The 27,366-nt window shown below is 38.8% G+C and overlaps 1 protein-coding gene across 1 annotated transcript in view; it reads left to right on the forward strand.

Moving 5' to 3' along the window:
* LOC124619654 (coiled-coil domain-containing protein 170) overlaps positions 1 to 27,366 on the forward strand; it is a 451,315-nt gene that overhangs the window by 411,674 nt on the left and 12,275 nt on the right. The window contains exon 14 of the mRNA XM_047146186.1: positions 5,031 to 5,141. Within this exon, the coding sequence (XP_047002142.1) occupies positions 5,031 to 5,141 (111 nt within the window). The remainder of the gene's footprint in view (positions 1 to 5,030; positions 5,142 to 27,366) is intronic.

A 27,366-nucleotide genomic window follows, 5' to 3' on the forward strand; every position in this document is an offset into this window, starting at 1 on the left:
AATTCTACCAGACGGCTTCCTCTTTCATTTCTCTCCCCCAATCCATATTCACCCACTATGTTTCCTTCTCTCCCTTTTCCTACTCTCAAATTCCAGTCACCCATGACTATTAAATATTCATCTCCCTTCACTACCTGAATAATTTCTTTTATCTCATCATAGATTTCATCAATTTCTTCATCATCTGCAGAGCTAGTTGGAATATAAACTTGTACTACTGTAGTAGGCATGGGCTTCGTGTCTATCTTGGCCACAATAATGCGTTCACTATGCTGTTTGTACTAGCTTACCAGCATTCCTATTTTTTTTATTCATTATTAAACCTACTCCTACATTACCCCTATTTGATTTTGTTTATAACCCTGTATTCACCTGACCAAAAGTCTTGTTCCTCCTGCGACCGAACTTCACTAATTCCCCCTATATCTAACTTTAACCTATCCATTTCCCTTTTTAAATTTTCTAACCTACCTGCTCGATTAAGGGATCTGACATTCCATGCTCCGATCCGTAGAATGCCAGTTTTCTTTCTCCTGATAACGACGTCCCCTTGAGGAGTCCCTGCCCGGAGATCCGAATGGGGGACTATTTTACCTCCGCAATATTTTACTCAAGAGGACGCCATCATCATTTAACCATACAGTAAAGGTGCATGCCCTTGGGAAAAATTACGGCTGTAGTTTCCCCTTGCTTTCAGCCATTCGCAGTACCAGCACAGCAAGGCCGTTTTGGTTAGTGTTACAAGGCCAGATCAGTCAATCCTCCAGACTGTTGCCCCTGCAACTACTGAAAAGGCTGCTGCCCCTCTTCAGGAACCACACGTTTGTCTGGCCTCTCAACAGATACCCCTCCATTGTGGTTGCACCTACGGTACGGCCATCTGTATCGCTGAGACACACAAGCCTCCCCACCAACGGCAAGGTCCATGGTTCATGGGGGTGGAATTTCATATAAGAGTTTCTTATTTTTTTATCAAATGGTTCTGTTTGCTCATTCATCTTTATGCCCCCTTCTGTGGCTAAGTTGCCAGTATCATCAAGAAATTTTCTTTGGCAACAGGACTGGATGGATATCCATTTAGACTCATGAAGACAACTAGGACCTAAAGTAGAATTTTTGAAACCCAGAGCCAGAATCAGACCATAGTGATTGGAAAGTTATGTGTTAACCACCTGCTGCAGTTCCAGCCACTGAAGCGTCAAGCAGATAATATATCTGTGGTCACTTGGCCGGTTTTGTATAGCATGGTGGCAAAATGGAGAAATTCTTTGCATCTTGTTTCACATTGGCCTGTAGTCTATTCTCCCCATAAAATGAAGGCTTATCTTCGATTTCACATAGATATCCTCCCTTTCTTATCTTATGCAGAGCACTTCTTGAATGAATTCTATTTCCATTGTCAATTGTATATTGTGCCACCATGTCATTTCTACCACTTTTCTTATCTAGCTCTACTAGCTATATAATTTCTTTACTTTTTCCCATGTTATTTCTTTGCCGCAGCCCATGCTTCATTCATAGATCTCAGGTTTTGTTATTGAAAAACTTCGTGACATCTGTACCTAAATTCCTCCCCCCCCCCCCCCCCCCCCTCCCCCTCCACCACATTTAGTTCAGGCAGGCACCAAGTTTTTCATTTTTGCATTCTTTGTTTCCAGACCCCAAGAAGTCTTTTTGCTTCCTTACCTGCAAATAACAAGTAGACATAAACAAAGCATTACTTTAGAATTACTTTGAAAATCATTGGTAGTCTCCCAAACCTCTCGATCTACTAGACACTAGTGAATGGCTGTTCCCCTTCTATCCTTCCAAATATAGCAGCTGCTTTTGTACAAACAACGTATTTTGTGCAGCGGATAAGCTGTCATGCAGAAGATTAAGGACTTGTCACCTCCTGGGCTTATTCCTCCATAAGCCTGGAGGTCCAACATAGCTACATATCATTCTATGCTGTCCAACTGGGCATTTAAATTTCTTGTAGTAGGTATGTTTTCACTATCTTATGTTCTTCAGAATTGTTCAAGACACCTTTGTTTCTAACTTTTAAGTTTCATTATTGGTGAGAAAAAGATGTGAATCTCCCAAAATTTTACCCCAATTCGGTAAACTGAAAATGTAATTATTCTCTCACAAACAAACTGAATCTTATATAAATATAGGCTTTTGCAGCCATTGTCACAGTCAATAAAATTTTTCTGGGTTTGTGACCACATTGTCAATATGTAAAACTATCAATGTTTCAGTCTCTGTTGAAAGTGACCTTCTTCAGGGTGTTTTTGTTTAATGCTGAATGAGAAAACTTTGTTTCTTATATACCTGCAGACATGGATGTTGTCTAATTCGATAGGCTGGTAAGGATGAAGGGGAGGGTTGATAGAAGTTCTTTATTGGTGTTTTTATTATTATATTTTTCATTGATGGAAAACCGACTTTTTGATTGGTGTTCGCAATACTGCTTGTAATGGGTGGAAATCAGCGAATGGAAAACCAGACAGCAGTTGTGACACGGTGTTGTTTTCCTGCTTTCTAGCGCCGGCTGAGGTGTGCCAGTACTCAATGTACCTGCAGCCACTGCAGTCTCCCGCATGCTTGTGTGTATTGCTTCACATGAGCTGGCATCCCATAATGCTGTTATTGCTGGGAATCAAGACATCAGAAGCTGGCACCTGTCTTCTCTGTTCATATTGGCGGGTCACTAGGCTATTTCTATTGCCTCTCTAAACTACCTCCTGAAAGTAAGAGTCTGTTTTGCCAGTACATGAGCTTCACCAAAATCAATCTGTTAGCTACACTCATCCTGGTGTTCTGCCACTGCTGACTTGGTGTGTTGCCTTAGTCAAATATATCTTTCGTATTCAGATATCCGTGTGTTGATGGGTCACTCCATCTCGCCTACCTACACTAATCCACATTTGCACCTGATTTTGTAAACCCCAGCAGCATGTAGTTTGTCAACTGCATCTTTAGTTGTGTGAAGAACATCTTTTACTCTGTAGCTGCTTCGGAAAATTGGCTTGATGCCTGCTCGGTGGACAATTTTGCCTACCCATTCAGTGACACCTTGAACTTATGGTAGCAAATCAGTGCTTGGTGCTTCCTTCTGCTCTCCTCTATTGCCTTCATTCTTTGTTGCCATAGTTTTATCTATTAGTTTCATCCCATAACCATTGGCACCAAAATTGGACTTGAGGTTTTGTAGTTCACCCTTTAGATGTTCCTTATTGCTGATTCTGTGAGCCCTCTTGGTTAAAGTGAGCAGAGTGGATTTCTTCTGTGTAGGGTGATGATGAGAGAAGGCATGTAGGAACCTGTCAGTACTGGTTGGCTTCCTATATGCTCTATGGCCCAGTTTACCATCAGGTAAAGGACTCATCCCATTTTGTCAAACTTTCAAAAGAAAAGTGTATCTCGGCCACAGACCTGATGGTTAGCTCCAACGTGGAGTCTTTATTCACAAATGTATCAATACAAGACACCATGAACATCTTAGAGCAACGCATGGCACCCGATATCTGTGATCTAGTGCACCACTGTTTAGTGACCACCTAATTCAGGTGGAGAGGGGAATTCTATGAACAGACAGATGGTGTAGCTATGGGCTCCCCTCTCTCGCCTATTGCAGCACACATTTTCCTAGAAGTATTTGAAGAAACAGTGCTCCAGTCTGCACCATTAGGCCCAAAATGTTGATGATACCTTTGTTATCTGGCCGCATCGGGAGGAAGAGCTACAAAATTTCCACCAACACCTCAACCAGCAGCACAGCAGAATAGAAAAGAATGGGGTGCTGCCTTTCTTCGATGTGGAAGTTTACAGAAAGCCTGATGGTAGACTGGGCCATAGATTATATAGGAAGCCAACCAGTACTTACAGGTTCCTACATGCCTCCTCTCATTGTCACCCTACACAGAAGAAATCCGCCCTGCACACTTTAACCGAGAGGGCTCACAGGATCAGTGATAAGGAACATCTAATGGTGAACTACAAAACCTCAAGTCCAATTTTGGTGCCAATGGTTATGGAATGAAACTAACAGATAAAACTATGGTGACAAAGAATAAAGGCAATAGAGGAGAGCAGAAGGGAGTACAAAACATACCAAGTCAGCGGTGGCAGAACACCAGGATGAGTGCAGCAAACACATCTATTTTGGTGAAGCTCATGTACTGGCAAACAGACTCTTACTTTCAGGAGGAAGATTAGCGAGGCAACAGCCAAGTGACCCACCAAAATTAAAAGAGAAGGTGGGTACCAACTTCCCACATCTTGGCTGCCACCAATAACAGCATTTCGAGACACCAGCTCATGTGAAGAAATACACACAGCCGCATGGGAGACCACAGCGGCCGCAGTTACATAGAGTACTGGCATACCTCAGCCAGCACTAGAAAGTGGGAAAACATCACGTCCCCAACTGCCATCTGGTTTTCCGTTCGCCGATTTCCACCCATCACAAACAGTAATGCAAACACCAATCAAATAGCCAGGTTTCCATCAATGAAAAGAAATAATAAAAACACCAATAAAGAACTTCTAACATCCTCCCCTTCATCCTTACCGGCCTATCAGAATTAGATAACAGCCATGTCTGCAGGTATACAAGAAAAAAAGTTTTCTCATTCAGCAGTAAATAAAAGCACCCTGAAGAAGGGCACTTGCAACAGTGACTGAAATGTCAGTAGTTTTACATATTGACAATGTGGTCACAAACCCAGAAGAATTTTATTGACTGAAACTGAATCTTGCTGCAAATTTTTGAACAGTATTTCTCAAAACATTCTGTACCATTATACTTTTGACTATTTGATTAATATTTATAGATCTCTACTCTTGTGCTGTCATGCCTGCGCCCTTTAGGCACAGTTACGGCTTGGGGTAATACAATGAGTGTTCTTTATTATTTGTGGCTCTTTTCTCCCAAGGTGCACAATTCAAACTTCTGCCTGTTTCAGGGACTGGTAAGCAGGTGTTTATCTTCCATCCAACTGAAATTCTCTTTCTGATTTCCATATTTTGAAATGTTGTTTTAGATAGCAGCCCTAGAGAGAGGCAGAAAAATTGAAGACTTGCAGAAGAGATTAGTGGAATCTGAAATGCAACGGACAAGGTATAATCGCAAGGTCACACTTCTGAAAGATCAGGTAGGAGTCAGTGTGTAAGGAATTTGGATTGTAGGACATAGTAATAATTTTCTGACTAATCAAGGCATCATCACAGCACTCTTTTATTCATCAGATATCAGGCTCATTTTCATGTTCTGAACAAGATATTATAGATCAAATTATTACAATTGATATCCAGAAAGCAAGTTCCATTGACCAATTACATAAACACAAAATTTGTTGTATCAAAGCACTTGAGGTAAAACTGAATGGAGTATATTTTGACATAACTGTCATCCATTTTGAGGTACTTGTTATATTGAAACACCATGTTTTTTACTTCCATTTTGTAGAACAACACTGCCTGAAATGATAACCAGGTGGTAACAGCTAGTTTTATAGTATTATCATCATAGTTTCACATGACAGTAAGTAACATTTTCAAGGGCAAAAAGAGATGAAATTAAAATAGGACAAGGTTAGGTTTGTAAGGGACAATGAAGAAATGTTTCTAAGAAAAAGTTATACTGAATTGTTGCATTCCAGCTGTCACATGGTGAAGAACAGTGTTCTGTGTGACAACACCATTCACGTCTATTGTTCTATATTGTGTAACACTGATTTTGTAGTGTCATAAAAAATTTTTGGATTACCATTGGCTCCAAGATGTCCATCAGTAATACAGCCTTTCTGCCCAATAACAAACTGAACTAGAGTTTCCATCTCATTCGAACTTGTCCAGAAAGGAAAAGTTAATGACAAAGTTTGCGTACTGTCTTTTCAGTAGCATTTTTACTTCACCATTGGACATTCTGTAGCACAATTTCATCACTTGGTTATCAAAGGGCTATCACTGTAATGCCACTAAACCAGAAATACATAGTGTGAATTTTGGTAATTTCCATTGTACATGACAATGTAATCGAATAACTTCCACATGTTGTTTTTGTGAACATAGTTTTCTGTGTTCATTCATATAATAGTGTGTACATAGGTGAAGTAAAAAAAAACATTGAAAATGCAGCAGATCAGCTTTATTATTAAATATTCCATTTGTTTCACTGTCCCGGTGTTGTCAAAGATTGTCTTTGTGTCCCCCATGAAAGAAAATTTCCTATTTTGGTCTTCTGCACTGAGGATATGTGCCTCTTGAAACGTTACTCTGGTCTGATTACTACACTGAAATTTTCACTGGTTTGTACATTCCTGGAACTGTTGCTGCCAATTTGCATTATGATTAAATATTTGAGATGGGCACATGTATTTAAAATGACTTATCTGTAGCTGCATTGTTTCCAGGTCAGCTTGCTGTCATCTTCTTCTTGTTAATGGTCCAGGTTCTTTAATTAGTCTTGATTAGAACACAAATCTTGCACATTAATGTCAATTTTCTTCAAAAGCATCTCTTACACGGTCAAAACAATAACTTGAGCTTTCACGATAATATCAGTATTCTAGTGCGTGTTTACAAAGATATAAGAAATTGAACTGTGTCTTGGAGCACATTTTACTACTATTTATAACATGTGTATGCCCACCAGAGTGTTTTGGATATTTCCATTGTCAATTTAATTATTTTACTAACATCCTGTTTTCCAAATATTGAAAAATTTAGGCAAAATTATATATTTTTATGTGTGGAAAAATCAAAGATTAAAACAGTTACAATAAGTATGTTAAATAATTATGAATTAAAGACAAAAGGTTACAGTATAGTACACCTATGAGACATTTTATTTACATTTTACAATTAAGTGATCTACAATTTAAAAAATGTTTTTTGTGAAGCTAACTACTACTATTCCAGTCCTGTCACAGGTTTATCCTACACCATCAGGGGCTGGGCCACCTGTGAAAGGAGCTGTGTCTTTTACCAGCTCTGCTCTGCCACAATCATTGCACAACTTTTTATATTGGTACTACCAACCAGCTGTCCACCAGGATGAATGGCCACTGCCAAGCAGTGGCCAAGAGCAAAGTAGACCCTGTGGCACAACATGCAGCTGAACATAACATGCTTGATTTCAATGGCTGCTTCACTACACAAGCCACCTGGATTCTCCCATCCTCCATCAGCTTTCCTGAACTGCGCAGATGGGAGTTATCCTTACGACATGTTCTCCGCTCCCGTAATTATCCCAGCCTCAACCAAAGGTAACACACTCTCCCCACATCCGCCACCCAAAAATTTCTGCCCTCTCTGTTCTGTCACCTCCTCCCTATTCTCGACTCCCACCCTCTGTGTTTGGCACCCTCTGCCAACACACCTGCCCATCTATCCCCACTCCTCTCTCTTTTTATTCTGTTTTTCCCACCTCCCTGCCTGACAACCTCCTTTCGTTGTGCCTGTTGGCGTTCTAGTCTCTGCACACTCTGCCAGAAAGTATTGCTCTCTTCCCTCACCCACACACTGTTATCCCTTCCCCTTCCAGATTGCTGCTTCCACCCCATGTGACGGTTGCATTCTGGCCTGAGCTGCCAGAGTTAGCGGCCTTTTGTGCATTAGGTGTGCTTGCCCATGTGAGTGAATGGCATGTGTTTCTCTTTTTCTAATAAAAGCTGAGGCTGAAAAAAGCTTATATGTAAGTGTCTTTTAATTGTGCCTATCCATAACTGAGTGTGTTATCTTTACAGTCTGTCTTTTTCTACATTGTTGTTAACTACAATTTTGTTTTCAAAAAGCAAGTGTTTAAAAAATGAAGAACATATTTTTGTCTGGAACAGTTTAAATAAAAGTTTAAATAAAATTCTACAATTTTCCCATGTTTATGTGACTTGAACAAATTATGTCATGGGAAGTACATTGTTTAAAAAAAAAAACATTTGTCATCAGAACTACGCTCTCACTCATATTTTTCTGTTTTAAAGTTGAAGAAATAGGCTGACTGACTTTCTGGTAAAATGTTTACACATTGTTACTGGCACAAATATTCTTGTTATTTGTAACCAAATAAGAGCAGTATTATAGCCAAAAATGCCCCAATGTCTCATGTGCTTCCTCAGAAACCATGTTTTGTTCATTTCAAATCTAAAATGGCATCAATAACATTAAAACTAAAAGTGGTGCCAAACGATTCATTTTGTCTATATATTCTAAATCTTATTCATTAAACTGTATTCTATTCTATGATCTCATATGACAATACTGTTTCATCCCCAATTATGGTTCAACATAAAAAGTGATTGCCTTCCTCACACTGTCATATCACCGAACAGTAATGCTCTCCCAATTCACTGCTTTGTATGGTCATCTGTTAGTGAATGAGGGACCCAGCAAGCTAACAAAGGGTGTCCCATAAAGAACACAATTTTTAAATTGAGTGCTTCTTTTAATTTGTTAGGTTTCCAGACATGAAATTTAAGTCACTGTCATCTGTTGCATCTGTTGATACTGTAATTACCAATTGTTATTATCAGTTGTCATTTACATGTGTAGTTATCAGCTAAAATTGAGCAATACACAGTGGATCATTGCATGTAGGTTTTTTAAGTGCATTTCAACTATGGTGAATGCTGTACAGAGACCATTCAAAGACTCGGTGTAATTTTTTGTAAGTGAAATGCGCCTAATGTGTCAACAGTGCAGAGACTGGAAGGAAATTTGAAGATACAGGATTGATAGTGAACATCAAGTCACTTGGAAGTCCTAGTTCTTGTCGATTAGTACAGAATGTTGCTTTTGTCAGTGAGAACTTCGCTCTGAGTCCAATGACGTCAGTTCACCATCACTCTCAACAGCTAGCCCTTCCAAAGTAATTTCCATCAAATTTTAAGAAAAGATCTACATTTGCACCTTTTACAATCCAACTAACACAAAAGCTGAAGCCAATGAACCATTTGAAGCATCAAACAAGTGCCAGTTGGATATTCACAAAACATGAATTCAATAGTGATTTTCATAAAAAAAATAATTTTCACTAATTAGGCACACTTCCAGTTTTTTGGTTATGTGAATAAACAAAATTGCCAGATTTAGGAAAGGCAAACCTATGTTTCTAGCATTTGTAGACTTAGAGAAAGATTTCGACAATGTTGACTGGAATACTCTCTTTCAAATTCTAATGGTGGCAGGACTAAACTACAGGGAGCAAAAGGCTATTTACAATTTGTACAGAAACCAGATGGCAGTTATAAGAGTCAAGGGGCATGAAAGGGAAGCAGTAGTTGGGAGGGAGTGAGACAGGGTTGTAGCCTATCCCCGACGTTATTCAATCTGTATATTGAGCAAGCAGTAAAGGAAACAAAAGAAAAATTCGGAGTAGGAATTAAAATCCATGGAGAAGAAATAAAAACTTTGAGGTTCACCAAGGACATTGTAATTCTGTCAGAGACAGCAAAGGACCTCGAAGAACAGCTGAATGGAATGGACAGTGTCTTGAAAGGAGGATATAAGATGAACAACAACAAAAGCAAAATGAGGATAATGGAATGTAGTCAAATTAAAACGGGTGATGCTGAGGGAATTAGATTAGGAAATGAGATGCTTAAAGTAGTAAATGAGTTTTGCTGTTTGGGGAGCAAAATAACTCATGATTGTTGAAGTAGGGAGGATATAAAATGTAGACTGACAATGGCAAGGAAAGCGTTTCTGAAGAAGAGAAATTTGTTAACATCGAGTATAGATTTAAGTGTCAGGAAGTCGTTTCTGAAAGTATTTATATGGAGTGTAGCCATGTATGGAAGTGAAACATGGATGATAAATAGTTTAGACAAGAAGACAATAGAAGGTTTCGAAATGTGGTGCTACAGAAGAATGCTGAAGATTAGATGGGTAGATCACATAACTAATGAGGAGGTATTGAATAGAATTGGGGAGAAGAGAAATTTGTGGCACAGCTTGACTAGAAGAAGGGATCACTTGGTGGGACATATTCTGAGGCATGAAGGGATCACCAATTTAGTATTGGAGGGCAGCATTGAGGGTAAAAATCGTAGAGGGAGACCAAGAGATGAATACACTAAACAGATTCAGAAGGATGTAGGTTGCAGTAGGTACTGGGATTTGAAGAAGCTTGCACAGGATAGAGTAGCATGGAGAGCTGGATCACACCAGTCTCTGGAGTGAAGACCACAACAACAACAACAACTGGAAATGAAGTGACAGTGATTGGTGACCATTATCACCACATGATAATACAGTTTTTGTTGCTGCAGTTACATGAATTGAATGTGGAATGCATGTAGTTCCAACATGATGGGGCAACTTGCCACAGTGCCATTGCCACAACAAGGTTGCTGAGAGAAAGATTCCCTGCTCACCTCATCTCTCGCAATGGCAATCAGAACTAGCCACTGAGATCGTGTGATCTGACACCATGTGACTTTTTTGTGGAGTATGTCAAATCTTGTATTTATATCTAAAAACGAAGATGATGTGACTTACCAAATGAAAGTGCTGGCAGGTCGACAGACACACAAACATACACACAAAATTCAAGCTTTCGCAACAAACTGTTGCCTCATCAGGAAAGAGGGAAGGAGAGGGAAAGACGAAAGGATGTGGGTTTTAAGGGAGAGGGTAAGGAGTCATTCCAATCCCGGGAGCAGAAAGACTTACCTTAGGAGGGAAAAAAGACAGGTATATGTGTGGATGGATATGTGTGTGTGTGCGAGTGTATACCTGTCCTTTTTTTTTCCTAAGGTAAGTCTTTCCGCTCCCGGGATTGGAATGACTCCTTACCCTCTCCCTTAAAACCCACATCCTTTCGTCTTTCCCTCTCCTTCCCTCTTTCCTGATGAGGCAACAGTTTGTTGCGAAAGCTTGAATTTTGTGTGTATGTTTGTGTTTGTTTGTGTGTCTGTCGACCTGCCAGCACTTTCATTTGGTAAGTCACATCATCTTTGTTTTTAGATATATTTTTCCTACGTGGAATATTTCCCTCTATTATAATCAAATCTTGTATTTATGTGGACAACCCATGGCCCACTCCTCAACTCAAGGCAGAAATTAGATGTGTCTTGGATAAAATTCAAGCGGAACTTTGGTCTACAGTAGTCAAAAATTTTGACCACAGATCAAATGTGTGCAGACAAAGCTGCGGAGGACATTTGCCTGACGTTTTGTGTCATGTTTAATCAGAGTCTTTACAGATAATTTTAAAGCTGGGGAAACCACAATTAAAATAGTTTATATTCATACAATGAACAGTAATTTTAATGGAGGTGTTACAACTATTAAAATGAAAGTGAACGAAATGTCCAATGGTCTGCTGTAACTATATTTGTTCCATTCACTTATAAGCCTGCACAACCTGTTTCACAACTTTTGAGTTGCACTTTCTGGTGCAGATATAAATGTCATGTCATAGGTTACAGAATGCCACATAGCAACAATTGGCATGGCTAGGCAAAGTTTTCACCCATCCTCAATTGATAATAAACCACAGTCAGTTGATTAAAAGATCATCGCTAATTATGAATGTCATGTGTGCGTTAAGCTGTGAACTGTTCAGTTTCCGATCAGCACCTGGATGGCAGCCACAGCACACATTTCGACAACACACGAGATGCTTGTAGTTTGTGTTGTCATCTGCTGTGTTGGTGACAAATACATATGAGTGTGCTGGCCTTTGTCACTACAGGGCCCAGTACTTCTCTGAATAACATCTGTGAGGGGCATTTTATTGCTTGACATAGGCCAACAAGAGCATATTTTAATTGGAAGTGTACACAGTTCATTATTTAACACTGACATGGCATTCATCATTGATGATGCTCTTTTTATCAATTGAGGAGGGTTGAAAACTTTACCAAGCCACATCAGTTGTTGCTCTGTGGCATTCTGTAACTTATGGCATAGCATTTATATTTGCACTTGAAGATTCAAATCAGAAGTTGCGAAACTGGTTGTGTGGGTGATCTGATCAAATACAGCTACAGCTGGTCATTGAACATTTCATTCCATTTCATTTTAATAGTTTTAATATTGGTATTTATAAAAAATTGTTCAATATGTGAATTGTCAAGCAATCATGTATAACTTAAAAACTGCATTCTTTATGGGACATTCTATAGCTAGCAGAAAAAAAACAATCTGCTCAATAGAATTACCTTCTCCAGCAATTAGGAAAGCTGTGGGAAACACACAGACAGAGCTGTAATGATGAATCATCAATTTGTGTTTTGTTCACCATCATTTCCATAGTGTCTCTGTTGTATTGATGTACTCATGATCTGTTTAGCACACAATAGAACGAATTTGACAGGGAATGTCAGCAGTCTGTGCATGCATAAACTGGATGACTGTTCACACTACACAAAGAGTGGGCATGTTAGTTTCTTATGTACTACCATAACCCTCTAACATATATCTGTGTTGCTGGCATCTCTAACTGAGACAGCTCTGTCTTGCTGATGGATCTCATTAGCTGTCACACAAGTGGACAATTTCCTCTGTAACACAACTGCAGTGAAAATTGTAAATTAAAATTACATTTGGATACCATCTTTACCAAACCGAAAAGCTTACATTTTTCAATTTCATTTAGAGTAACCTTCATGTTTCAATAGAGATTAGGTAAAAAAATTAGCAATAAGTTTACATTAGGAACCATTCTGCTAGATGGATGTTGTTGATATTGTTTGGGTTGGGCCGCATGATTTTGTCATCATTAGGACCCAAATGTTAATAAATAAAATCTCAAACTAACAAATATATGAATCCCAAAAGACCATCATTACAAAGTAAGGAACTGTTAACAGCTATAAAGTACTTAAGGAAGTAAGCAGGAGAAGAGAACGACCTCATAAAAAGATACACTCATACAAGTACCATACCCTGGTGGCTGTGGCTCCTACCACCATAGTAGGATTCCATTTGTTAAGGGGCAGTTTTTCATCTTATTTGCTAGAAAGAAATACACGGTCAGGTAGTAGATTTTACCAGCCAGTTCTTCGACTAGTGGCACATGACCTTGTGTGTCTACAGTGAGGTTACTACATTTAGAGTGACTTCACATCAGGCTGTGTGTAGGAATGTGTCTCCCAGATTTAGATGAACAAAGCAAAAAGCACCCTTTTCAGGTGTGGCAAAATGGTATAATGCACTCTATGGTGGCCAGGTGCTGTATCACCAGCAACAATCAATGCAAATACAGTTCCCACAATAAGAAGGGAAAGTAATAAAGTTCCTACTTGTTAGAAGAGAAGTCCCAACTTCCCAGCTCATTGGTGGCTTTGCATTGCTGCATGACTGAATCCTGGTTGGTGGTGGGGTTCACTCCTGTAGATTGTTTCACCATTGTGTGGGCTGTTTCTTCTCTGCTGGGTTGTAGAGTACTATTTATTGCTCATTGCATCAATAATTAGATACCCACCAAGAAATCCTGATTTTCTCTCTTATTAACAACAAAATGGTAGAACTATTTATACAGTTCAGAAATTCATGCCCCAATTTCTTTTTTCTGTCCTTAATAATTTGGCAGTACTCTGCCCTCAGTCCCCAAAAGTCTAAACATTCTCTGTAAGTGGCGAGCATTTGAACTGTCACTCAGCATCACACCTGTCCCCCGATTGTGGATCACCATGCCTCATTCATCTAATTGGCAGGTGGACTTTTCAGTTCTCATGATGACTTTGGAAAGGATGATTCAGTACCCTGATGAACTGCAGACGTAATGTTATATATTCGTGTGTAGATTCTGTTCTAAGTTTGAACGCAACCAGCTGACTGTACAGCATCCAGTTATCCTTGTATAGCATTCATTGCAGCAGCTTCCTATCAGGCACTGCTTGATCCATTCATTGGGAGAAGGGTACTGGGGTACAGATCATTGACCAGCAGTGTTTATGTGGGCTCAAGAGAAATCAAGAACTGAATAGCCAAGAACAGCCATGTAGCAGTGCTAAGGTATAAATTTTCCCCATGTTGAGAAAATGTAACTCTTGGGCCCTCTCAACACCTCTGACTAAAGTGCGCATCATTTACAACAGCGGCCGAGTTTAGGTTCGTTCTACGCACCTGACGTCACAAAACACAGTCAGCCAATGAACAGAGAATGACGTTGCCAGAGCTCGACTGCAGTGCAGAGCAGGGACGAGTGTCTTCAGTTTTAGAAACGTTCAAGCATAAATAAAGTAATTGAACAAAAGCAATGTCTTGATAGCAGACTTTCTTTTATAGAAAGTTTTGAAAAAGCATTCTTTATACCAGTTGCTTCATATTCTATTAATTAATTAAACCAAACAAGCAATAAGCCTCCTAATTCAGGCGATAGCAAGGAAAGGTGTTTGTATCATTCTCACTAACCGCTTTTTTGCATATAAAGAACAGCGGTAATTGTTTATTTCCTATTATACTTCGACGAAACGTGAGTAATTCATAGTCATACCAACAGTGTTTGTCGGTATTTTGTGTGGTGAGTGCATTAGCTAATGGTTAAGGTGTATAGCTGCTAAGCGAAAGGGTCCGAGTTCAAACCTTGTTTGGTGCTTAATATTTTCTTTATTTAAAAACAATATCGAAGTGTCTTACTTCTTGAATTTTATTCGTTTGAATGTAATTTTTTGAAATTTCTAGTGGCAACTAAAATCGACCATATAGAAAGTTTACGCTATGGACTTTTACCTCTGAAAACTGTTTAAAATTTCGTGCAATGGTTTACTACATTTAATGCTGCATAATAACTGTGTTGAACATCGAAACAAAATTGCCGGCCGAAGTGGCCGTGCGGTTCCAGGCACTGCAGTCTGGAACCGCGAGACCGCTATGGTCGCATGTTCGAATCCTGCCTCAGGCATGGATGTGCGTAATGTCCTTAGGTTGGTTAGGTTTAACTAGTTCTAAGTTCTAGGGGACTAATGACCTCAGAAGATGAGTCCCATAGTGCTCAGAGCCATTTGAAATAAAATTAAGTCATTTATGAGAGGAGGGTATCAGTCAAGAAGATGTGTAAAAATCAAATTTTTGGGCCAAATAGTTTTTGTGAAATCGAATTATAAGTGTGTCAAAGCAGTGGGAACACCATGTGTCTGCACAGGCGAACAGTGCAGTGATGACAAAATCGCGCACAGCGCGGAATGCGGGGAGCACGTCTCTGTAGCAGCGAAAGGGTTAATGCGGCCTTGGTGGCTTTAATTCATAAACTGTGCGCTCCCCCCTAAACGTAAGTTTGTGAACTAATACAATGGCCCTGCTTCTCTTGGCGCGTGCAACTGGCAACACAGCAATCTCCCGCGTCTGGGCGAGCATGCGCGAGCCGCCAAGATAAAAGGATTGAACTATAGTGGCAGAGCCCCTTAGCACATTATGTACATTAAAATTAAAATCTCTACATAGGCAAAGTGATTGGAGAAGTGTGTGGTGGGGGTCTTCACAGTGTGATCTGTTGTGGAATGCACTATTTATCGATTTCAACTTGGTGGCAGAAAATGGTGGAGGTATTGAGTATGTCATACACCACTCTCATGACAATTAAAAACCAATTTCATTGTTATTTTTTATGCAGTGTTTGGCCTAAAGACAATTAAAAGCCAATGTCACCATTGTTTTCATGCAGTTTTTGGCTTCAGAAAATTACAACTGATTGTAGACTTTTTTTTGTAATTTTTGGCCTCAGGACAATTAAAAACTGATTTTTCCCATCCAATGTGTGCACGACCATGCCATCATGGAACTAACAGTGCCACAACTGTTGAATGCCAGACTTAAGCACTCATGCATGTTCCATAGTATGGTTGATTTAATGTGCAACTCACACCACAGTTGTCATACTGCGATTCATTTGTCATTTGTAGCCAGACCCATTCATGGTATGATGCTTTAAGTGCCATCTAGTGGTAAACCTCCGCTCCCCCTCCTCCCCGCAATGTTTTCCCTTCTTTGATAATATTCCACTCAAATTTGGAGTCATTTTGAGCAGCAGTACTTTTTTACAGTGTTTGTAAATTGGAACTTATAATTAATCACCCATACATCAAAAAATGTGTGAATGAACTACAACAGTAAACAGAGTCTTTTTTTCAGGCTCACTGTTGCCACTTTTAATGATATTCCGCATCTCCCTAGAATCTTCTTCAAATCACTCCTTCTGAAGTTCAATTATTTCAGTCCAAATAATACTGTAGTAGCACATAGTAGAGTTAAGTAGATAATGCTTTTCAACACTGATACCATACTCATTCAGCTTCTTATATTTAATGTAATGTTGTGTGTGCTGGGATTTTTATGTTTCAGATATAAGGATTTGACTTCACATACACACATACATATATATGTTTCAATTATCAGGATTCAACTTCACACGTGAGGTCTTTCATCATTGCCTCTAATCTCACTTAATATAAAATAACAGAGACAATTTCAGAAATGAGTCTTCTTCTCTTTCTATCACTGAAAACATATTTTGGTTAAGGTATTAGGGAAATAAATGTCTAGTCAGACAGAGTCCAGGTTGCCTGAGGTGCAGAAGTTGCTTCAGAAGTTGCCCACTAATGAATGTAAACCTCCAAATCCACAAACTAATGAAGTGCAGCCCATGTTAAGTTTTTTTGAGGGTTTCTACCCACCCTCAGGATTCAGAAAATTAGGCCGAAGTTCATTTTGTGTGAGACACACACTATTCCACTGTCATGTCTCACAGTTGTTGCTGAAGCGTGCTCAAAGCTCACTGTACTAGAGGATTGGTGGCATTAACCAATTTCCAGCACAGGCTCCCCCAGGTTTGACAGGCCTGCACCCAACCATTTCTGGCCTGTCCAAGCTCTCTGGAGGTGCTGGTGGTTACCAAATGCAGTTATGACCATTAATGATAGAGACAACAAAATTGTGAGATAAGAAACAGTGATAAAAGAAAGAAGAAATGAAAAAAAGCATGTGCAAAATTGTAATACAGTGAGAGAAAGCAGTAACAGAAAAAAATCAAAAGAATGTCACATCATGATTGCAAGAAAATGTAGAAAAACAGATAGGCCATAGTTAACCAATAAACTGTAATCAAAGAAGAACAGAAGTTTTCTTATTTATTTATTTAGATTTTTTGTGTGGAGTCATCAGTATGATGGCTTTTACAAATGTGAAACATTTTTAGGTCTTAGTAATACAAGTAGTAATTAAACACAGTCAATAATGCTTGTTACAATATATTGCAATCTTTCTACATATTATACAGCAGAAATCTTTAATTTACCACTTACTATAAATTTTATATTTCATAAAAATTATCTTGATTTATAAAAACACTTGAAACATGTCTATCTTGCATATACAGAGTGGAGAAAAATTGTGTCATGAAATTTTAACCCTGGATAGCTGATGGCGGTAGGAACCAAAATTACTTATGTTGTGTAGGACGACAACACACCATTTTTAAACTATGGAAACTTGGCACCATGCGCTCCCATTAGCCGTGGGATTGCCCTGTTACTGGATGCTCTGGACTACACATGACCATGAGTGCTTTGCCTGCCGGAGATAATGTACAGTTTTCAGGGTTTGGGTGGGCACCACTTTTGACAATGGGCTGAGAAGAAACAGGCCATTGGTGACTTTGTTACACACAGCATTAATGTGGTTAATCCACCAAAGGTTTGAGTCCAGATGGACACCTACGAATTTATAGCTGTTTGTGTCCTCTGCCATTATCCCTCATACCTCATTTATGCATGAGTGAGGTGAGCTGCCAGTTGCAAATATTAGTATCTGAGATTTACTTACATTGCCTTTAGTGCTTGAGTGTGGAAATATGTACTTAATTCCAAACCTCATTCGTTGCTGAAAATTCCAGTTCCTCGCAGCCTTCACCATAGAATAAAACTGATTAAAGGGGTCTACAGGGCCGTGCTTAGGTCTTTCCTAAATCCTTGCTGTGATTCAGTAAGCATTTAATGTCTTGAGAAAAAGGCTCCGAGTTGCGATAGGATAACTATTTCAAATATAATTAGAAATATCTTCTTTACTTCCTTTTCAATGAAATGGCTAAATTACTCTTATTTTTAAGGCACTTGCAAATATGTTTTCATTAAGACTGCAGTTGATAAGGCAGATAAGGAGTTCATTTATTTCATTGGCACAATTCTTTAAGACCACATTTGGGATGCCATCCCACCCAGCTGAGTGCTTGTTCTTTAGCATTGAAGATCTCATTGATTCACCTCCAAAAATTCAACCCCTATTCCCTCTGTGATATTATTTGCTGTGTCAGCCTGTAGCTGTATAACAGGGGCTGGTTGGTCAAAAGGTGATATAAATTGCTTATTGAACAAATTACATACTGCATTTGAATCTTTCACTAGGGTTTTACAATGTTTATTGATTAGTCTCCAGGATGTCTTACCTATGTCGGCTGAATGCCCTATTGTGTCGCCATTTTATGTGTTTCCTCAAATGTGAAAGGCCCATCTCAAAGGCTTTTTTTGGCTTGATTGTGCTTCTCCTTAAATATACGTAACTTTATTTCTTTATACAAACAGTCAAAATCATATATATTTTGCCTTAATTCAACTAGCCTAGGTAGAAGTTTCAGTCTACTATTACTTATATATAACAGTTGTTTCTGGTTATTTCTTTGAAAGGACAGCAGTAGTCAAAATGCCACAAAATGGCTCTATAAAATTCACCCCATTTTCTTTCTGACCCTTTAGTTTGGTAAATGCTGTCCCATTTCTCCCCTGCTAGCTTTGTCTTTGTAAAAAATGAAAAAGTAAATGCTGTCCCATTTCTCCCCTGCTAGCTTTGTATTTGTAAAAAATGAAAGTTTTTCAAATAATATTTTGAATTTAAATTAATGTGTTTTGTGTTTAGTTGTGCAACATGACTGACATGCTGTTCTTTGTTTCAGTTGCAACTTGCAGAAATTATAATAAGTGTAGCTTAGTATTTGTAGTGTGCATATTATTTACTATGAATGGTGTACATTTCCTGTGTATATTTTGGCCTGTAAATGTTCCTTTCTCTGCTTACAGAAATGAGAACAAACCAGCACTCAGAGATTACTGGAAATTATTGCCAAAACTGTACAACAAAAACATACCAGTGTGGTGTGATTTCCCTCAGTGGACATGTGTTAACAGAGAAATTGAGCATGACAACTTCAAACTACAAAAACTGTGTAAAAAATTACATCATGTGGACCTACTACATATAAGCAAAAGTGAAGTGTGAAAAACATACCAGGCACGGACTCAACTTAAACAGAAATGGAAAGCTGAAATTATCAAACCATATAATGGAGCTTTGTAATGAACTGCATAAAACCATGAATCCAATCATCCTAGATAATAATCAAAACATTTTTTAGGCACAGGAAGCAACATGAAAGTGTCAAACTAACACACTGGATTTGAAAGAATCCTGTTCCAATGGTGAGGAAACCAGCTTGGAAGTGAATAAATTGTCAATGCAGTGTTGTGTGAAAGACCTGTTTTAATAATTTCACTGATACAGAATCCTCTGTCATAAGGGATTATGAAGTATATAGAATGAAAGGTAAACAAATTAGATCAGTACCCCTTAGGATAATGTGATAATTGTGCCGCAGTGTCTTAGAACTAACTCAATTTGCTACAAGTGTTTGTGGATGAGCATTCACCACACTCATTAGTCACAGAACATGAACTGAAACTCAACAAAATTGAGTATCATAAATTAGATGGTTATGAATTAGCATACGGTTACTGCAAGCAACAAGGGAGGTGTGGTGGCAATATTTGTTAATGAGCACCCTACACTTAAGGAATTTCATTTATTGCTTATTGAAGGTGTTAATGTTTGTGCTACTCAGAATCCATTTATTCTCCATTATTTTAGTTGCTTTTTGTGCTACACAGCTTAAGTACTCTAACAACTGACAAAAGTGACCTGAGTAATGAAAATCAGCACTTCGGCAGTTGACAGTGTCTTTAACATTGTTGTTGGGTGTTGCATAATTTATTTTATCAGGTGAACATCAACAACTGAGGAACATCATTTATGGAATTTATAGGATAATTTATTTTACTAGAGCTTGACTCTGTTGCTCTAGTGTCAGAGCTTACTATATTTGTGGGATTATATGAATTTAATATATCTTTTAGTTTCATGTACGTTATAGTACAAGAGTTTGCATCAGTCTTTAGCTCTGCAACTGTACTAATATCAGTGGGGCTATTTGCCCTGTTTAAACACATCAGTATTTGGTGGGCACTACAGTACAATAACTCATGTTTAGATAATCCACTTGACTGGGTGCTTAAGTGGACCACAGCACCAGCAATTTCAAGTGTTCTTTCATTGGTGTATTGTCCAGTAAATGTGATTACTTAAGTGTAAGATGTTCATTAACAAATACTGCTACCACACTTCTCTTGTGTTATTGCTTGCAGTAACCATCTGTTAATTCATAACCATCTAATTTGTGACACTTAATTTTGTTGACTTTCAGTTCATGTTCTGTAATTACTAATCCACAACTGCTTGTAGCAAATTGAGTTATTTCTAAGACACTGCGACACAATTACTCACATTATCCTAAGGGGTACCGATCTCATTTGTTTACCTTTCATTCTACACACTACATAACCCCTTATGATAGGGGACTCTGAATCTGTGAAACTATTGAACAGGTCTTCCATACAGCACTGCAGTGACAATTTACTCACTTACAAGCTGGTTTCCTAACCATGTGAACAGGATTCTTTCAAATCCAGGGTGTTAGTTTGACACTTTCACATTGCTTCCTGTGCCTAAAAATACATTTTGATTATTATCTAGGATGATTGGGTTCATGGTTTTATGCAGTTTATTACAAAGCTCCATTATATGGTTCGCTAACTTCAGCTTCCCATTTCTGTTTAAGTTGAGTCCGGGCCTGGTATGTTTTACACACTTCATTTTGCTTATATGTAGTAGGTCCACATGATGTAATTTTTGACACAGTTTCTGAAGCTTGAAGCTGTCGTGCTCAATTTCTCTGTTAACACATGTCCACTGAGGGAAATCACACCACACTGGTATGTTTTTGATGTACAGTTTTGGCAATAACTTCCGGTAATCTCTGAGTGCTGGTTTGTTCTCATTTCTGTAAGCAGTGAAAGGAATAGTTAGGTGCCAAATTATACACAGGAAATGTACACCATTCATAGTGAATAATATGCACACTACAAATACTAAGCTACACTTATTATAATTTCTGCAAGTTACAACTGAGACAAAGAACAGCATGTCAGTCATGTTGCACAACTAAACACAAAACACATTAATTTAAATTCAAAATATTATTTGAAAAGCTTTCATTTCTTACAAAGACAGAGATCACACACCCCAAACAAAACAATTGATATCCAGACTTACTCTTACAGTGAGCATTTCAAATATCATTTGTTTTTAAAGAAAAATAAAGTCAACACAAAGAAGAACTATTTACAGAATTGTAGGTTATGAATATAAACATAACCCTACAGATCCTCCTCAGTGTGTAAGTTAATTATTTAAACAATGGAAAATCCAGGATGGAATAATGACAATATTATGAAAAGGAGAGTTTGCTACTCACCATCAGTGGAAATGTTGGGTCGCAGACAAGCAGAACAAAAAGATGGCTAATTAAGTAAGCTTTCAGCCCCTGAAAGCTTTATGTAAGTGTCTTTTGATTGTACCTGTCTTCAAATTGAAATGTCTTCTTTTCATTAAGTTAATTATTTATACTTGTTGACGAATTTCACAACTCAGACAAATCATATATCTTTCTTTTGTGACACTCTTTGAGATGTGGGTAACTCACTCACAAGTGAAGTGTTCTGTTAGAGTGAAATATTTTGTTCTTCCCTCCAGGACATCGTAGAGGTCTTTCTTAGGTGCTAGATGGCTTTGACTTTGTCATTCCTCACAAATACATGAGTCATTCTATGCAGATCTTTACTAATGAATTGTGTTTCCTGTATCTTGTGGGAACATTCTGAAGGGCACAGTTTATCTGTATGTTGGTGTAACTGAGAAGAAAATGTTTGTTTGTTTTCTGACCTTACAGTGAAATCACCAATCAACGTTAAAGCTGTGCCTTACAACACCGCAGCAGCTGATGAGTTACTTTCTTCTCTCACACAGCTACACGGTTCTAGAAGAACTGTAGGAACAATGTCACTCCATTTACTATTACTATCTGCTCTGATTGTTGCCTTCAATGTTTGATGGAATACGTCTATTTCCCCATTTTATTGTGGATGGTACACCATAGCTTGTGTTGATTTAGAACCTCAAATCTGAGGTAATGCATGGAAAAGCTCTGGATGAACTGTGCTCCTTGTTCAGTCACTACGTGGTTAGGTACTCCAAGTATAGTGATTCAGAAGTTATAAAATGCTCACGCCACTGTTCCCACATGAACATTGTGCAGTGAAATTACTTCTGTCCAATTACTGAACTGATAAATGCCCATTAAACAATATAATGCATTCATCTGAGGGAGGCAACAGGTCAATCAGGTTGATGTGTGTCACTTTGAATCGTCTCTCTGTACTTGGAAACTGGGCAACAGCAGATTTAGTATGTTTAGTCACTTTTGGCATGCTATGCATTAGTTTGCCCATTTTTGGATAGCTTGTGGTTGACCAAATAAATCTGCATGTGAGTAACTTCATAGAAGACTTAACACCAGGATGTGTCATACTATGGTAAAGCTGAAAATCTGAATATCGAACTTGGTGAGGAATACAAGGATGAATGTTGATACACTGCATCATAATAATCTTCCACCAGGGGTTTAATGTTGTGTAAACTTCCATGAGGTACAAGGGCTACACCAAAGTTTCTGGAACTGTTTATTACTCACGTGAACAACTGCTATCTTCATGTAATCAGTTGGTACTGTTTCTTCCAGCCTGGATAGGTTATCAGACACAGTATTTTCTTTTCCAGAAGTATGTCTGCTATCTATTGTAAATTATATCTACTGTAAATTGTGACATGAACTGCAGGTAACACAACTGGATAGGGTTTACTTTAACATTTTGTTGTTTAAAAGCATTCATCATAGGAGTATGGTCTATGATCATACTGCAGATGATTGTCCTTCAAGCAGTTATTTAAAATCTTATTGTCATGTACATACTGGGAAGTTCCCTATTATATGACGAATATTTCTTCTGGGTGGCAAGAACTATTTAGAGTAGAAACCAGTTGCTTTTCGTATTCCTTCTTCTTGTTATTGCAGCACTGCACCAGGTGCAAACATCATAAGTGTCTGCAAATAATGCAAGTTCATTGTTTACATTAAGGAATGTTAAAAGGGCTGCATTTACAAAGTCCATTTTGCAGTTCTTGAACTGCTTTACTGTATCTTCTGCCCACTGAATGCTTCTATTGTAATTTTTCTTCGTTTTCTTCAAATAATCTTTAGGGTAGCTTGAAGTTTTGCAGTATATTCTGAATGCCTTCAGTAAAAATTCAGTATGCTAAGCAAACAACATAATTATGAGGCAGTTCCTAGGCATTTTAAATTATTTATTGCTTGCACTTGTTTTTGGATTGGTTGGGTACCTTCTGGAGTAATCACATGACCTAAAAAGTTAATTTCTTAACTCCAAACACAGATTTTCTAACATTAATCCTTAAATCAAAATTGTTCAGTCATTCAAAAAGGATAGTTAAATGTTGAATGCATTCTTCTGGAGAGCTAAAAGCTGTCAGTATGTCATCTGTATAATCAAAACAGAAATCTAAGTTTCTCAAAACTTGCTTATTAAATCTCTGAAAGGTACTGGGTGCATTCCTGAGGCCAAGTGGCATGAAACTGAATTCATAAAGTCCAGGAGCTGTGATAACAGCACTGTTTTTCATATCACTTTCAGTTAGTGGGATTTGGTAATATTATTTCAGTAGATCAACTTCAGAGAATAGTTTCTTTCCAACAAGGATCGAATCTATATCATTTATGGTGAGGAACTGGATAGTGGTCATACATATAGTGGTCAGGAAGGGTCCAGTGTGTCAAAAAAAATGGAGACTATGTTGAGAAATAGACAAAAGTGTAAGCTTTTCAATGATGTATAAATTAATAACAATAAACAATGTTTTCTATTTGTGAAAAATATGAGAACCTTAGTTTTGATACAACTCTCATTATATGAACAAAGCAAAGTGACACAAGTAATAATCAGTTATTAAAAAGAGTTTATACATAATGAAATACTCAGTTTTGAACACTGGTTGATGCCTAGCAGTGTAATTCATATCCTGTACACTAATCAAACCAGAGGGCTACGTAGTGCTGAAATGGGAACAGGAAAGAGGCCAATGTGTAGGACAATGAGTAATTAAGGTTGAGTCCAGGAGGGTTACAGGAACGTGGGTGTAGTGTATTGTAGGGTGAGTTCCCACCTGTGCAATTCAGAAAATCTGGTGTTGGTGGGAGGGATCCTGTTGGTAGAGGTTGTGTAACAGGCATTGAAATGAAGAACATTGTGTTGGGTTGAGTACTCGGCAACAGGGAAGTACAGCTGTTTCTTTTCCACAATATGTCAGTAGCCATTCATGTGGACAGACAGCTTGTTGGTTGTCATGTCCCACACATAATGCAGCACAGCAGTTGCAGCTTAACTTATAGATCACGACTGATTTTACAGGTAGCAGTGCCTCTGATGGGATACGTGAGTTTGCCTGAACTGATGAGATGATATGTGGGACAGGTCTTGTGTCTAGGTCTATTACAGTGATATGAGCCATGAGGCAAGGGTTTGGGAGCAGTTGTTGTATAGAAATGGACAAAGATATTGTGTAGGTTCAGTGAGCGATGGAATACCACTGTGGGAAAGGTGGGAAGGATAGTGGGTAGGACATTTCTCATTTCAGGGCACCACGAGACGTAGTCGAACCCCAAGCGGAGAATGTAATTCAGTTGCTCTAGTCATGCGTGGTACTGAGTCACTACAGGAATGATCCTCTGTGGCCAGACAGTGGGACTTTGGGAGGTGGTGGGTGACAGAAAAGATAGGGCATAGGAAATCTGTTTTTGTTAGAAGTTGGAAGGGTAAGTATGGGCTGTGAAGGCCTCAGTAAGACCCTCAGTGTATTCCGAGAGGGACTCTCATCACTACAGATGTGATGGCCACAGGTGAATAGGCTGTATGGAAGGGACTTCTTGGTATGGAATGGGTGGCAGCTGTCAGAGTGGAGGTATTGATGTTGGTTGGAAGGTTTACTTTGAACAAAGGTACTGATGTTGCCACCGACATTGAGGAAGGTACCTTTTTGGGTTGAGTAGGGCCAGGTGAAGTTAATGGGAGAGAAGGTGTTGCCTGGAGGAATGTGGATAGAATGTCCTCACCCTCGATCCAAATCACGAAGGTGGCATCAATGAATCTGAACTGGATGAGGGTTTCGGATTCTGGGTGTTCCTCATGTGAACCATGGACCTTGCCATTGGTTGGGAGGCTTGCGTGCCTCGACGATACAGTTAGCTGCACCGCAGGTGCAACCACAACGGAGGAGTATCTGTTGAGAGACCAGACAAATCTATTGTTCCTGACGAAGGGCAGCAGCCTTTTCAGTAGTTGCAGGGACTAAAATCTGGGTGATTGAACTGGCCTTGTAACATCAACCAGAACAGCATTACTGTGCTGGTACTGTGAATGGCTGAAAACAAGGGGAAACTACAGCTATAATTTTTCCCGAGGACATGAAGCTTTACTGTATGGTTAAATAGTAATGGCATTCTCTTGGGTAAAATATTCTGGAGGTAAAATAGTCCCCCATTCAGGGACTACACAGGAGAAACAAAACTGGTGTTCTACAGATCGGAGCATGGAATGTCAGATCCCTTAATCAGACAGGCAGGTTAGAAAATTTAAAAAGGGAAATGGATAGGTTAAAGTTAGATGCAGTGGGAATTAGTTATGTTTGGTGGTGGAGGAACAGGACTTCTGGTCAGGTGGACACAGGGTTATAAATACAGAATCAAATAGGAGTAATGCAGTAGTAGGAAAAAAAAAAAAAAAAAAAAAAAAAAAAAAGGAATGCGGATAAGCTACTATGAACAGCATAGTGAATACGTAATTGTAGCAAGATAGACAAGAAGCCCATGCCTACCACAGTAGTACAAGTTTATATGCCAACTAGCTCTGCAGATGATGAAGAAATGCACGATAAGATAAAAGAAATTATTCAGATAGTTAGGGAAGATGAAAATTTAATAGCCATGGGGGACTGGGATTTGACAGTAGGAAATGAAAGAGAAGGATAAATAGTAGGGGAATATGGACTGGTAAGGAATGAAAGAGAAAGAAGCTGCCTGGTAGAATTTTGCACAGAACGTAACTTAACCGTAGGTAATACAGGGTGTACATAAAGTCCAGGAACACTTTCAATCATTTATTGCACAAGAACTAAACATTGTACAGATGTCATACATATTGCATTTAGAAGAGAAAATCTGAAAGATTTTTTTTACACACATTCAATACACGAACTCTGAGTGACCAAGCAGACATCAATATGGTAATCAAATTCTTGCCATACCCGTCCCAGCATGGTATTGTCGACTGTGGCTTGCCGTATTCTCCCGGAGCTCTGCTACATTACGTGGTAGAGGCAGTACATACACCAGATCTTTAATGTGTCCCAACAGAAAAAAGTCACACAGAGTGAGATCTGGTGATCGGGGAGGCCATTTCCAACACATAGAAAGCTCACTCCACACCTAAACTCGCCATGTTTGTGACTAGCACACACTAAAATTCCACGCGGGAAAAATATATCCAAAAACAAAGATGATGAGACTTTCAAACAAAAGCACTGGCAGGTCGATAGACACACAAACAAACACAAACATACACACAAAATTCAAGCTTTCGCAACAAACAGTTGCTTCGTCAGGAAAGAGGGAAGGAGAGGGAAAGACGAAAGGATGTGGGTTTTAAGGGAGAGGGTAAGGAGTCATTCCAATCCCGGGAGCGGAAAGACTTACCTTAGGGGGAAAAAAGGACAGGTATACACTAGCACACACACACATATTCATCCGCACATACACAGACACAAGCAGAATGTCTGCTTGTGTCTGTGTATGTGCGGATGGATATATGTGTGTGTGTGTGTGTGTGTGTGTGTGTGTGTGTGTGTGTGTGCGCGAGTGTATACCTGTCATATATATATGGAACCATTGCCAAGAACAGGAGAAAGGAATACAGTAAAAGAAGAATGGGTAGCTGTGAGAGACGAAATAGTGAAGGGAGCGGAGGATCAAGGATGTAAAAAGACAGGGGCTAGTAGAAATACTGAATTTAATTGATGAAAGGAGAAAATATAAAAGTGCATTAAATGAAGCAGGCAAAAAGGAATACAAACATCTCCAATAGGAAG

The sequence above is a fragment of the Schistocerca americana genome, chromosome 6, assembly GCF_021461395.2.
Source record: "Schistocerca americana isolate TAMUIC-IGC-003095 chromosome 6, iqSchAmer2.1, whole genome shotgun sequence".
Lineage (NCBI taxonomy): Eukaryota > Metazoa > Arthropoda > Insecta > Orthoptera > Acrididae > Schistocerca > Schistocerca americana.